This window comes from Pseudorca crassidens, chromosome 5 (assembly GCF_039906515.1).
Source record: "Pseudorca crassidens isolate mPseCra1 chromosome 5, mPseCra1.hap1, whole genome shotgun sequence".
In the NCBI taxonomy this organism is placed as follows: domain Eukaryota; kingdom Metazoa; phylum Chordata; class Mammalia; order Artiodactyla; family Delphinidae; genus Pseudorca; species Pseudorca crassidens.
Window position 1 is genome coordinate 13,744,187 of NC_090300.1, and position 12,996 is coordinate 13,757,182.

The 12,996-nt window shown below is 43.8% G+C and overlaps 1 protein-coding gene across 1 annotated transcript in view; it reads right to left on the minus strand.

The window, feature by feature from the left end:
• The window catches only part of PLCL2 (phospholipase C like 2), a 192,384-nt gene that overhangs the window by 76,153 nt on the left and 103,235 nt on the right, over positions 1-12,996 (minus strand). The window contains exons 2-3 of the mRNA XM_067737389.1: positions 4,283-6,763; positions 1,706-1,909 (exon numbers count right to left, since the gene is read on the minus strand). Coding sequence (XP_067593490.1) covers positions 1,706-1,909; positions 4,283-6,763 — 2,685 coding nt within the window. The remainder of the gene's footprint in view (positions 1-1,705; positions 1,910-4,282; positions 6,764-12,996) is intronic.

A 12,996-nucleotide genomic window follows, 5' to 3' on the forward strand; every position in this document is an offset into this window, starting at 1 on the left:
ACCAGAGGTGAAGGGTGCAGACAGTGAGAACTGAAGGAAGGTGGTCAAAAGGTAAACATTTCCAGTTATAAGATAAATAAGTCCTAGGAATGTAATATATACCATGATGACTGATACACAGAAAACTTAAGAAAATAAATCCTAAGACCTCTTATCACAAGAAATTTTTTTTTCCTTTCCTCTCTTCTTCCTTCTTTCTATATGAGAAGATGGATGGCAGCTGAACCCACTGTGGTAATCATTTCACAATATGCATAAGTCAAACCATCATGCTGTACGCCTTAAACTTATACGTGAGCGTCAATTATTTCTCAATAAAACTGGGGGAAAGAAAGAGCAAAAGAAAAAAAAAAATGCTGCATGTTTCTGACTTGGACTTCCAGGTCTTATGCACCCAAAGATTTGGGTGAACAAGGCTAAGACGTGAAGAAGATTAAGAACAAAAATCCTTCCAAACTTTTGTTTTTGGAAATAGTACCCCCTGGTCAAGACAATTTGTCACATAGGGCATACTATGTCCATCACCCTTTGGAAAGCCACTGCCAGCAAACAAAAGGCCCCACACAGTCCTGCAGTGAAGATATCTGATTAATTTTGCTCAAACCAGTATTTCCCTAAATTATTTCAACACGGAACCCTTTCTCCCATGTGACACTTATTAATATCCTAAGAAACCAAGGTTCCTCAGCAGACACTGTGGGAAATGCTGACCTAAAGCATTTTTTTCTTTCCTGGAAATTGTATAAATCCCTCTGAATTGCAGCTTTCAGGTCAACTTACAGAATAGTAAAAGAAATATATTTCTGTAAGGTTTACAATGCCACTCCTGATTTGTCTTAGACCACAGCAGGCTACCCGAGAAGCAGCCTTGAGTTTTGTGGTCTGAGCTCCTGCTTCTCGTGTGGAGGAGGTGGTGGGTGAGGCCTCTTACCTCTGAGCAGCCGGCCGGTACAGGCTGACAGCCTCGCCCATCTGGGAGGGGAGTGTCCAGCACCACCCTTAACCCCGACCGCAGGGGAGGACCTGCGGTGCTCACTGGCGTTTTGACAACTTCAGCTACACTGCGAGCTTGAAACGGTGTTGTTCACTAACTCATCCCTCAGGGTTACGATAAATCAAAAAGTACAGCGAGAGCAGGAAGCAATTAGGAAAACGCAAGATAGACCTTAAGGGCAAAAATGCAATATTCTAGGTGTCCTGAGGATTCCTCATTAACGCTAAGCTGATTACCAATCACAGGCGTCACAGAGCAGCTGCTATAAGGAAGGAAAACTTTGCACAATATAGAGTCATGTAGTGGAAGCACCTGCCTCTGATGGTATTTAAAGTGTATTTTTGGGAAAAAAACTGAATTTCTCACCTTTACCAGTTTGAAAACAAAATAAAAATGAGTGACTCAATGGCTGATTGCAGGGAAAGGTTAAAAAAATTCCCTCCTATATATATGTGGAAAATAGGGTATGCTTTAGAAGTCAATTCAGATACACTCTTGAAAAGCTGTCTGAATCCTGCTTTCTAAAATAGCAACAACAAAACACTAAAGTCTTTCAAATACAGCAAGGTCAGGGGAATAACTTTTCCAGCACAGGTAAAGGAAGCCTGAACTAGGAAAGCACACCTCAGCAAGAGCTCCTAAGCATGTCGGGGTACTGTCCTAAGACACCTCTCTCCCCTGGGCTCCATAAAAGTGCAAAGAGCCACTCACCATGTCGTAAGTTGTTACGATCTTTTTCAGAACCTCGGGCACGATTCCCTGCAACTCCATGGTGGGATACTGCTCGCTGAGATTCAGGACCACCAGGGGCGTGTTATCAGGTCCCAGGAAGCGGGGAGACACCGCCAGCATGCACTGCATGAGGTTGGCTACGGAGGAGAGGCCACACAGCTCCTTGAAGGACACCACTGCATTCTGCTCAATGGAAAGAAGAAGGCGCTTTGTAATTCACCAGGGTTTTAGTTTCTCGGGGATGTTATACTCAATATACTTGGTTATCCTTGGACTGCCTGGTACAACAGTTACTAGCAGTGTTATGACAGACATGGTTAATGATTATCTTATCCTGGGAAAAATGGCTACTTTCCAAAGTAAACATAGTTATAGATATTTGTAATACCAGTTTATCAAAAGTATGGAAAAGGCAAATAAGTTAAATTCTTTCGAAGGGCAAAGCTACTTTTCAGATCAAAGTTCACAGCAGTGCTAATGCTGATATGTAATTATGAACAAACCAAAAAGAAGGCTTCTGCATTCAAAAAGGTAAAGATTTAGAAAAAAAAAAATCAGGCTTAAAATAAGTATCAAATATGCCAGCCATCCAAAAAAAAAGAGGAATATTTGCAAGATAGAAACTTGAGTCTCTCTCACCTGTTCATACCAGCTGGTTCCAAAGCTAAAGGAACTTGGAGGATGCTGCAGTTTCCGTGGAGATGTGCCCGGTGGGAGACCTTCCTGCCCGGTACCACAGCCTTCCCTTCCCCTAGCCCCGTCTCCATGCTGCTTCTCCTGTTCTCAATGCTCTTTTTTTCTAATCACCAGAGGTGCCATTAAAATCCCCATTAAAGGAAACCCTTCCATACTGTAAAAAGCCACGAGTCGGTGTTCTCTGAGCACTGTGTGCAAGGCACAGGTAATATACATGACCCCATCTGATCCTCTCAACCAGCCACGCTGGGCCCGAGCCTCAGCTGTGGCCTGTCTCTGTTGTTTGTCTGAGGTCACACAGCTAGCAGGTGAAGGGGTCAGGATTTTACCTGAAGTCTGCTGAGGATGAGGCCTCTGCTCTTAATCACTGTGCTGCCAGAACAGGTACATTCCAACCGAAAAATGAGTCACCCCAGGCACACCTGGGTCCTGACCTGGGCTGGGCATGGTGGCCATAGGGGAGGGATCTGGACCCCCCAAGCCCTGTGCCTTCTGTTCTCAAACACCCCCGTCCTTGGAAATGAGCAGCACGTTGGTTTTAAATTTAAACATTTTCTTTTTATTAATATTGCTTTAAATATGGGCATCAAGCTGTGTATCATTTTGTCCAAAATCACTTGGATGTTGACTGCTCATAACAATAAATCCTTACTGAGAGCTCTAAGGGGGGCCCCCAGTCACGCCATCACACTCCCCAGTTACTTCTTCACCTGCCGTTGTCCTATTTGTTTATCATCTGCTGCCCAGCCCCAACTAAAGTCTGCTGTTTCCTGCTGCATCCCTGGCCCGACCGCCCGACTGCGCCGACTGCAGTGTGGGTTCAGAACAGACACGCGGCCCTGGAAGGACGGCGCTCGGCTTCATGCGCATGACAGCTGCCGTAGGGCAGGGACGTGCGGCCTGCTCAGAGCTGAGGTCCACCAACCATGGCACCCTCAGAGATAGGGAGACACCCTCCACATTTACTATGAGACAAGAAATAAAACAAAAGGTCTCCATTGTGGGAAGGTCTTTTAATTTTACTTGCTGCTGGCATTCTGCTCATAATAGTTATAAAGATTATATATATATACACGTATGTGTGTGTGTGTGTGTGTGTGTGTGTGTGTATCTTTTTTTATCGTTTTTAAACACACTGAGCGGTGACCCATCACACACTGGGATGGGCTGGGGTAGGTGTGTGTGTGAGGTAGCCCTCCCAGCCTCGTTCTGCATCACTGGTAGTCCCAGTATCCTGCTAGACACGTGGACAATCCTTAATTACATACCTAACCCTGACTGATTGCTTTTCGCCACTACGCGGTTCAGAGGTAATTATCATCTCAGACATCTAATAAATACAGGTGTCACGCGTCTTTTACTTACACAATTAGACAGCTGTGCTGCAGAGTCAAGAGCAGGCTCAATACATAAACCCACGGGCTGTTTACAGGCTCACCATTCCCGCAGCATGACGGCCCCACAAGAAAGGACCGGAACGTGTCCCTCTAGTTTGATGGGCTTGACGTCAGTGTGTTCCAGCTAAGGAATATTCAGAAATACCAGAGATTCCCATGTGCGCTTTTAGAGAAGACGGGGGACTGTTCCCTATTGATTAACAGGGAACAGGTCGGGTGTGGTGGACTCAGCAGCAAGGCTGCCTCATTCCCATAGAGTGTGTTCAATACCAGCTGCCGTTTTGGAAATTCACATGATAAAAAAAATGAGATCAGTGGTAAACATTCTTACAAGCGATGGGAATTTACAAAGTATTTAAGATGGGAAATACGACTATTTAAAGAAACCCTCCAAAAGCCTCTTACACCGCGCGCAGTCGCACACCAGCCCGCGCGCAGGCGCACACAAGCCCCCGCGCCGTACCTGCATGTTCTCTCTCAGGTCGGTGGCGTCCCGAATTGGGGACTGGGCATTCTTGAAGACCTCGTCCACAGTTTTAATCCACAGTGTTCTCAGGGACGCATATTCCCTGGACTTCTTCCCTTTTCTCACAGAGAGGCCCCTCTTGTGAGGCTTCCCGCCTCCTCTCCGGTTCGTGATGGCCACGTGCACGAACAGAGAAGCGTGGGCGAGGACCTCGCCGGTGAGCGACTGCAGCGGCACGTGGCGGTAGCCCGTCTGCAGACACTCGAAGGGAATCGTGTACTGGCCGATGAACTCATCCCCGATGTAGTCGTCGTCCAGGACCACAAAGCGCACCATGGCCAGTTCGGGCAGGTTGATCTGGAACTCAAAGCTTTCGTCGAAGATGGGAGCGTCTCCGTTCTGGTGCACTGTTTTTGTCCTCTGTTCTGCACAGTCAGCGGGGATCCCGTGGATCTCAACATAGACGTAAGGGTCCACCACGTCGCCTTTAGCACCCGATCCTTTGGGTTTGGGGAAGTTCTGCCCGCTGATGATCTTGATGTGAAGGAGCTGGGGTGAGACTCCTGGGACGGAGTCTTTGGTGTTGGCGCTGAAGAAGGAGACCTCCTCCCTCATGATGGCCGGCCGCAGCACGTAGCCGCAGTTCCCGTTCTGCCTAAACCAGCCGATGTTCAGGTCCATCATCAGTCCCGGGGTCTGAAAGTTCATGGCCACGATCTGACAACCACATTTCCAAAAATCTTGAGGGTTCATGTTGCTGGAGTCAATTCTCATGGGGCTGGGAAAAACCCTGGCGAGAAAGCGCTTGTTATAATTGACAAAGTCCCCTGCATTCTCGTTGGCGTATTTGCTGGCAAGCACTTCGTTGAACGAGCAGACTTCCCAGTACTTCTGAACCTGAAAGGACACCTGGAACTCTTTGAACTGCACCGACTTGCAGATGCTCACCAGCTCGGACAGCTCTTTGCAGAGCTGGAAGCGCTTGGCAGGCACGTGGTTGGGCAGCTCTGCGTTCTCCTTGCCCATCCTCTGAGACATCTCTGCCCCTTCATCCTCATCAGTAACATCGCCCTCTACTCCAGAGCAGTTGGAAGACAGCTTCTTTGCCTTAATGAGTATCTTCCCTTTCAGGACATCTGGGGATGGCAGGTAAGATTCCTCAGCACTGGGTGAGGTTGTGTAGAGCTTGTCTCCTAAAATTTTCTTCATGTGTTGAACCATGACCTTCTGTTGTTTAATAGAACAGTGATTTTCCAAACACAGGATGAGAGGGTACTCTGAAGCAAAGAATGCATACTTGTTAATAATATCAATGACGCTGCGGAAGACGATCTGCGAGGTCATGGTGTGGCCTGTGTAAATCACAGGTTCATTATCCGGCCCGTCCCATACATCCAATTCAACACTCCGGCAACCCATTTTAAGAGCTCGGATGTATCCTGTGATATCCGAGGGACCTCGGAACTGATCCTCTATTAAGTACGTATTATGAGATGAGTTTATAAAGTAATGAGACAAGGGTTGCTTCATGTCCTGACAGACCTTCTTATGCTCTGGATCAAATATATAACAGTCAGAGGACACAAGGTAATTAGTGAACCCGTCTATGGACAGCCAGCCCTTTTCCTGACCCTCTTTGGATGGCTCATATTTGTGAATAATTTCAAGGCTTATTTCCTCATTTATATGTGCCACACCCTGCTCTGCCTCCAGAAACATCATAAGGTCCTTGGTATCAAGGAATTCTTTATTGCTTGAGAACTGAACTAAAAGGAAATAAATTTCAGGTCTAGTACAAAGCTCGTGGAAAACCTCAACAAATTCCTCCTTTGTGACTTCAGCTTTGTCCTTGGACTTGTGCAATTCTTTGAACTTAAGCTCAATCTTGCTCGTTTTTAAACCAGGATTGAGATTTCTGATACACTGCACGGCGCTGCACAGAGTTATATGTCCCAGGTTATCTACATCAATTTCACTAAACATTTGTGAGACCCAAGAAGTCCTCATGTTGTCTTGGCTACTCTCTAACATATCGAGCGTATGTTTCCCATAAGAAATTAGGTACCGCAGTCCCGTGACCCAGATGTTCGCAACATCTGCAGAGTTGGCAACCAAATCAAGTGACTCGTAATTCTCTCCGTAGATGACGGAAAATGCACAGTCTTCAGATATCTGGTCAGAAATGCCATTGCTGCGGAATATGTCTGTATTTTTTCCTGTTCTCACTTCCTTGATGGATTTAATATCAATCTTGGCTTTCTCAGAATCCTTCTTGGATGGCTCCCACCTCAGGCTCTGCATGTCAGCGTCCAGTAAAAAATACCTGTGGTAAATTCTAGAGTTGGAGCGAACCTTTTTGAGTTCCGAACCCTCCACCATGGAATTGATACAATCACTTGCACTGCTAATCTTTTTCTCCGTGGGCATACTGCTGAAGGAGACCGTCTTTTTCCTCTCTCTTTTCTGTTTTGTACCATCCTAGGAGAAAAAGATCATAGTGTATTAGGATAACACAAACATAGGTTTCTATGTTCAAGACTAGGAATAAAAATTTAATTTCCTTGGGAAAAAAATCATACCCTTAGGATTTCCAATTGTATGTTCTATAATGAATGATACTCATTCACTTCTAAAGCTTAGAAGTGGCCTTGGCATTTACAGCCTAATACAGACAGGTTAAAAAAAAATCATTATTGAATTATTGCAACCCATGAGGATCAAGAAACACAATTCCAGTAATACATAATAAATGCTTGCATAGAGAATTGGCCACACAATTTGCAGGGCCCGGGGGAAAATGAAAATGCAGGGGAAAATGAACAACCTCGTTCAGAAATTAAGAATTTTAAGAAGGTCATGGAAGAGCGTTAAGCCAGCTACACGGCCTTTCTGAGTAAGGGGCCTGTACAATGCACCGGTAATATACCCACGAAGCAGGCCCTGCTGGGTATACACCTCCTGCACCAGTGTTTCCCAAAAGGTTGTCACTAAACCACTTTCCTCAGAATCCCCTGGGTTACCTGGGTAACATGTAGATTCCTAGGCTCATGGAATCAGCTTTCCAGGGGGTGGTGCCCAGGAATTTACATTTTAGGCAGCACTCTAGGTGATGGGAATGTACAATAAAGTTTAAAACCACTCTCTAACCACTTGGACTCACTAAGCTGTCTGGGCTATTTCTGGAAACTAAGTATGAACCATTAAATTATGTGTTACGTGAGTAGAAACTGAAATTCCAGTGGCAATTCTTGGCTTTTCAGAGCCTCATATTAGATTAGTCACGGTCCTAAACACTTCAAATAGATATGGTTTTACTTCTGTCGTTGTATTAAGTCTGGGTGGGAGGCCCAGATTTCAGCTAGAGGTGCTTCTAAAATTCTGGGGTTGGATTTATTAAAGCCTGCTCCCACGCACCAGGCGAATGTTTAGAACAAGTCACCTAAGTCCTTCCAATGTTAACAGACTAGTAACACTACCAAGTGAAAAACTTCAGGCAACATCTATTTCTACAGCAGTCTGCATCACCAGTAATGCACTCCTCAACTTTCCTGCATGATGTAGCAGGTGCTCACCTCAAGGAGCTGATGCCACATCTATGTGTGCATTTAAGTTCTTTCCCTGTATAGATTGCCTTATTATTATTATTATTATTTTAAATTGCTCAAATGGCCTCACAACATCTTTCATAATTTTAACCTAAAACTCGACATTGCCTTTCAGGAGGCATATGAAATTTGTGACAAATTTTCAGTAAGTCATTATATTCATAAATAAGAAATAGAGATGGAGGTTGGGATTATATGACTTTCACGCAATAAAGAAAAGAGCATGCAAAATATTGTACAAAGGCATTCTAACTTTCCCGCTCTGAGAGAATCTTTTTTTTTTTTTTTTTTCTGGCCGTGTCACGCAGCATGTGGGGTCTTAGTTCCCTGACCAGGGATCGAACCCGCGTCCCCTGCAGTGGAAACATGGAGTTTTAACCACTGGACTGCCAGGGAAGTCCCCAAGAGAATCTATTTTGAATAAAACCTCACATTTAAAAAAGTGACTATGCTATTCTCTGCCTCTGAAATTTAAAATTACTTTTACTTTTTGACTACCTATACTTCCAAAAGCAATTTGCAGAAGGCAATTAAACTTAAACTTTAAATCATACAGGTATCATTTCCCTCAAAGTTTCAAAATGAACCAAAGAGGCTTTTGTGATCTGAATGCCAACATGAAACATAAAAGCCACAAGGCAGAGTATTTCTTTATAATTGTATCCTCCAAGCAATAAAGTGCAAAAGACATTAAAGCTGTGGTAATGGTATCTATAAGATACTTTGTATTGAATACTACAGCTGTTCCAATCCCTAAAACTTAGATTGTCTATTCAAGCAAGTTGGCATGAAATTAAATTTGTAATCAGCCATGTATAAGGGTATGAAACAAATGCATGAATTTCCTATTTTTCAGAATGAGGGTTGTCTTCACCTTTAAAAATAATATTTACCTTTAATAAAGACAGCATACTAATTAAGTAAGGGAATTTTATAATTTTTATAAATTGTATCTCAAAGCTGCCACTAGTAAAAGGAATCACAAAGATAAATGGAGGTGCCTATCCATTTATTCACTGAAATATATATACAGCATTTTCTCAACAGTGTAATCTTTTATTCTGTCATTCTCAACATATTGATTAATACTGGACTACCGCTTCAGCACATGGAGGCCTGAATGAAAAGATCTGTCTCTCCTTCCCTGCTCGCAGAAAAAACTATTAGAAAACATCAAAAGAGAAGCGTGCTTGCTCAGAGACCAACAGAGCAGGCGGGAGCTGGCCCTCATCACCAGATGGACCAGAATCACTGGCTGGAAGCAACAGGTGGATGTGAAGGCAAGCTGGTCCCCCACAGCCCAGAGGAAAGGAAGAGGAAGGCAGATGGAGGGAGAACTGGGCTTCCTCAGCAGGAGACCCAGGCCCCCAACCTGCCTTTGTCCCAGAATCTTTATCCCATCCTACATATTTCCACCTAGCCTTCACTTTTTAGCCCAGCAGTGATCACGTACTCGCATAAGCTAAGCAGCCCGTCGGCAGCAGAGTTGGAATCTATTTTCTGTGTTGCGTCTTAATGTTAGTTAGTTTAAATTTAAAATTAAAAAGTGATCAAACTATATGTGCTACACATACAGTTTTTTTTTAACTAAAGGAAAACTAATGTGTATAACTTACATGCACTAATCACCTAAAACCAGAAGAAAAAAAACGTAAGCTTCTGCTGAGAAGGAGATGCCTCCAAATACTTTTAAAAGTTGTACAGATGATGTTTCAGAACTAGCTCTTAATGTTGTAAGTACTCGTCACCTAAAGCTTCCGAGTGGTGGAAACCACAACATGTAGATAAACTTGGTCCACTGGTGCATTTCTGCTGCACTACAACACTTCTTAATACCAAGAGAAGAAACACAAAAGTTACGTCCAGTCTGGAAGAAAACCAGCTTCCAAAAGAACCCACCTCTATATCAACCCTGAAATTCTGAATTCTAGATAAAGCATCATAAAATTTTGAACGGGACAGAAGCTTAAAGATTCATTTATATGTTTAACCAGCGCTTATTTACAGAATAACATTTTTGTATCAGGAATAATTTTGTGAAAGCAATGACCTAGCAAGAGGCTAAGCGAGCTTTTCTGCATCACAGCAAACTCAGGAAGAACGAAAATGTTTATAGAACTTATATTTAACAATAAAAACGGAAGTAGCCACATTGAACCCAATGGAAAAACATACCTATTTCTAACAAGACTGCCTACTTTATTTAACAGACGTTTGTCACTACCTTTTGGCCTCTAAAATGACCATCTGGGGTATTTCAGAGGTAGCAGTTCATAAATGGGCGTGAGCAATTTCATAAATTCTCATCCTGAAATGAGGTGACAAATAGGTGGGCCTCATTTCTTTGCCGGCAACAAGGTGCCTGAGTCTGATGCAACCACCGTAGCACCTTCTACAGAAGAGGAAACCCGTCTGAGGAGTCGGAGTCTGGTCTCAAGGCCCAGGATTTGATGTCCTGCTGGGACAGCATGGCCTGCTGGGTCCTACTGCATTCCTGTTGTATTTCTAGACTGATTTGTTTCCATTTTCTGTTTGACTATTTCTCAATATACACCACGAGGAAATGACGAATCAACCTCCAGATTCCATACGCTGGCAGAAACTGACACGGCGCCCTAACAATGGGGATGGAGCATGAAGACAGAGCAGCCGTTTATCCTTCTGGTTTGTTTTGAGTCCAGTTATTTACTCTGATGTATAAGTAACATTAAAGAAGAGTATGAGAGCTTTATGTTTATTGAAGGGAGTCTGGGATGAAAGAGAGTTTGGAAACACTGGTTAAAGAAATTTCTATCCTTGTAAAGCAGTTATATTCCAATAAAGATGTTAAAAAAAAAAAGAAAAGAAAAAGAAACTTCTATCCTTAACAAAACAAAAAACCCCAGAAACAACTTGAGGCCTATTAAACAAGCACAGCAAGGCCTGACCTTTCTTCAGCTCAGTAACAATAGCTCTGAGTTGAAGGAATAAGTCATGCCGGGTACATCAGGGTTACCTTGCAAGGTTTTTTCATACATCTTTAAAGCTTTGATGTGCTCTCCAAGATGAGCAAAAAGGAAAAAAGTAAAAAAAAAAAAAAAAAAAAAAAAAGGATCTGGAGCAAAAACAGTCACTCTGAAGGTCATTTTATAAAATCAGATGAATTGAAAAAGAATAAAATAACTGGAAGAAAAGCTAGATATGGTCAAATGCTGCTTCCTCCTCACATGGAAGGGCCCTTTACTGCATGTAACAGAAAGCTGCTTGGCCTGAGGATGCTCTCCTCACGGATCTGCTAATGGCTTGGGAACCTATGGGTGATTGGACAGTCCCAAACGTGGGCAAGTCCAGTTCAGATGACAGCTTAGGATGCAGAAAGCCAAGAGAGAACATCACTCCCACTTAACAAGAAAAAGCCAGACTGTCAATAAAATCACAACTTTTCTTATACCCATCAAAGAACTGTGATCACAAGGGAACTGAATTCCAAGGAGTGAAAAACCCCTCCAAGAAGAGAGAAGACGCAGACACTGTTTCACAGTTTGTAGAGCATGGAAGGAAGAGTCCACCATGGAAGCACGTAAAAGAAATCAGTTAAGGGACTTCCCTGGCAGTCCAGCAGTTAAGACTCCGTGCTCCTGGTGCAGGGGGCCCCGGTTCGATCCCTGGTTGGGGGATTACGATCCCACATACCACAACTACTGAGCTCGCACACCACAATGAAGCGGCTGTGTGCCACAACGAAGACCCAACACAGCCACAATAAATAAATAAATAAATAAATAAATAAATAAATAAATAAATAAATAAATAAATAAAATTTTAAAAAAAGAAATCAGTTAAAATAGTAAGGAAATCCTAAAGGCCAAGTGTGGGCTACTATATCTATATCTATATCTATACTATAGCTTGGAGCAACTGGGTACCCCACACACAGGGAGAGTTTGTACTCACATGAAAGGCTTCACAGGTTGCTCCTGAGAAAGACTGGGGCCAGAGCAGGAGAGAGCCCCTCTCCAGGACACAGGCATGCAGCAGGTGATGGGGACACCATGAAACTCTGCTACTTCCGCGACCCTCCTCTCAGATGAAGCAAAAGCCTTAAGCCACTGGGGGAATGGCAGCAAACCCGCTTTCTCCCTGGGCTACTGGGGGATGGGTAGAAGGAAAATCCATCTCCTTCCACAGCCAAGCAAAGATCTACTGGCCCTTGGACTCAGGAGCCTGTACCAATAAAGCAGAACTCTACTACCACCAGGAGAGGGGCAGAAACTCACCGCAGATATAGGCAGAGCCTGGCTGCCTTGGAGAGCAGGGCAGGAATGCCCAGAAGGTCCCACCCTTGAGGCCCAGGTGCACAGGGCTGCCTAAGATTGAAACTAGACCAGGAGGACTAAGAAATCCCTGGCTCCAGCAGACGCTGGGCACCAAGGAGCAGGCAGCGTACCACAGAGGAGGCATAAGACCGTGGAAAGAGAGCCCTTTCTGATACAGGCCTTTGCAGATGAAAGCAGATGGCAAGAGCGGGAACCATGCGTAAACCCTCCAGGACCCCAGTGCCCACCTAGACACATGGTTATGGTGGCCCACAGGTAGAGGAATTTGAAGCCAGCAGTACACTGAAGGTAACAATGGCAACTCAAAACATAAACCCAGATCAATTATTGACTAGATTGACTCAACTTCCCCAAACGTTAATGACCTAGAAGAAGAAGAGGCATGTTCATTTCTGAGCATAAATATTATTTACCTCAGTCTCTGTTAAGCGTGATGTTTAGCATTCAATAAAAATTACAGTGTGCGTGTGTGCGCATGCACACACACACACAGACACACAAAATGTAAGGAAAAAACCCACTGTCAAGAGACAAAACAATCAATAGAGCCAGACTCAGAGGTGACCTAGACCTATCACACAGGAACTTTAAAACAACTATTATTAATATACAAAATAATCTGGGGGTGGGGAGTAGACAATATTCATGATCAAATGGGCTATTTCAGCAGAAAGGTGGAAATTATAAAATAAGAGTCCAATGGAAATGCTATATAAAAACCCCAACTATCAGAAGTGGTGAATTCCTTTGATAGGCTTATAAGCAGACTGAACATAGCCAAGGAAAGATT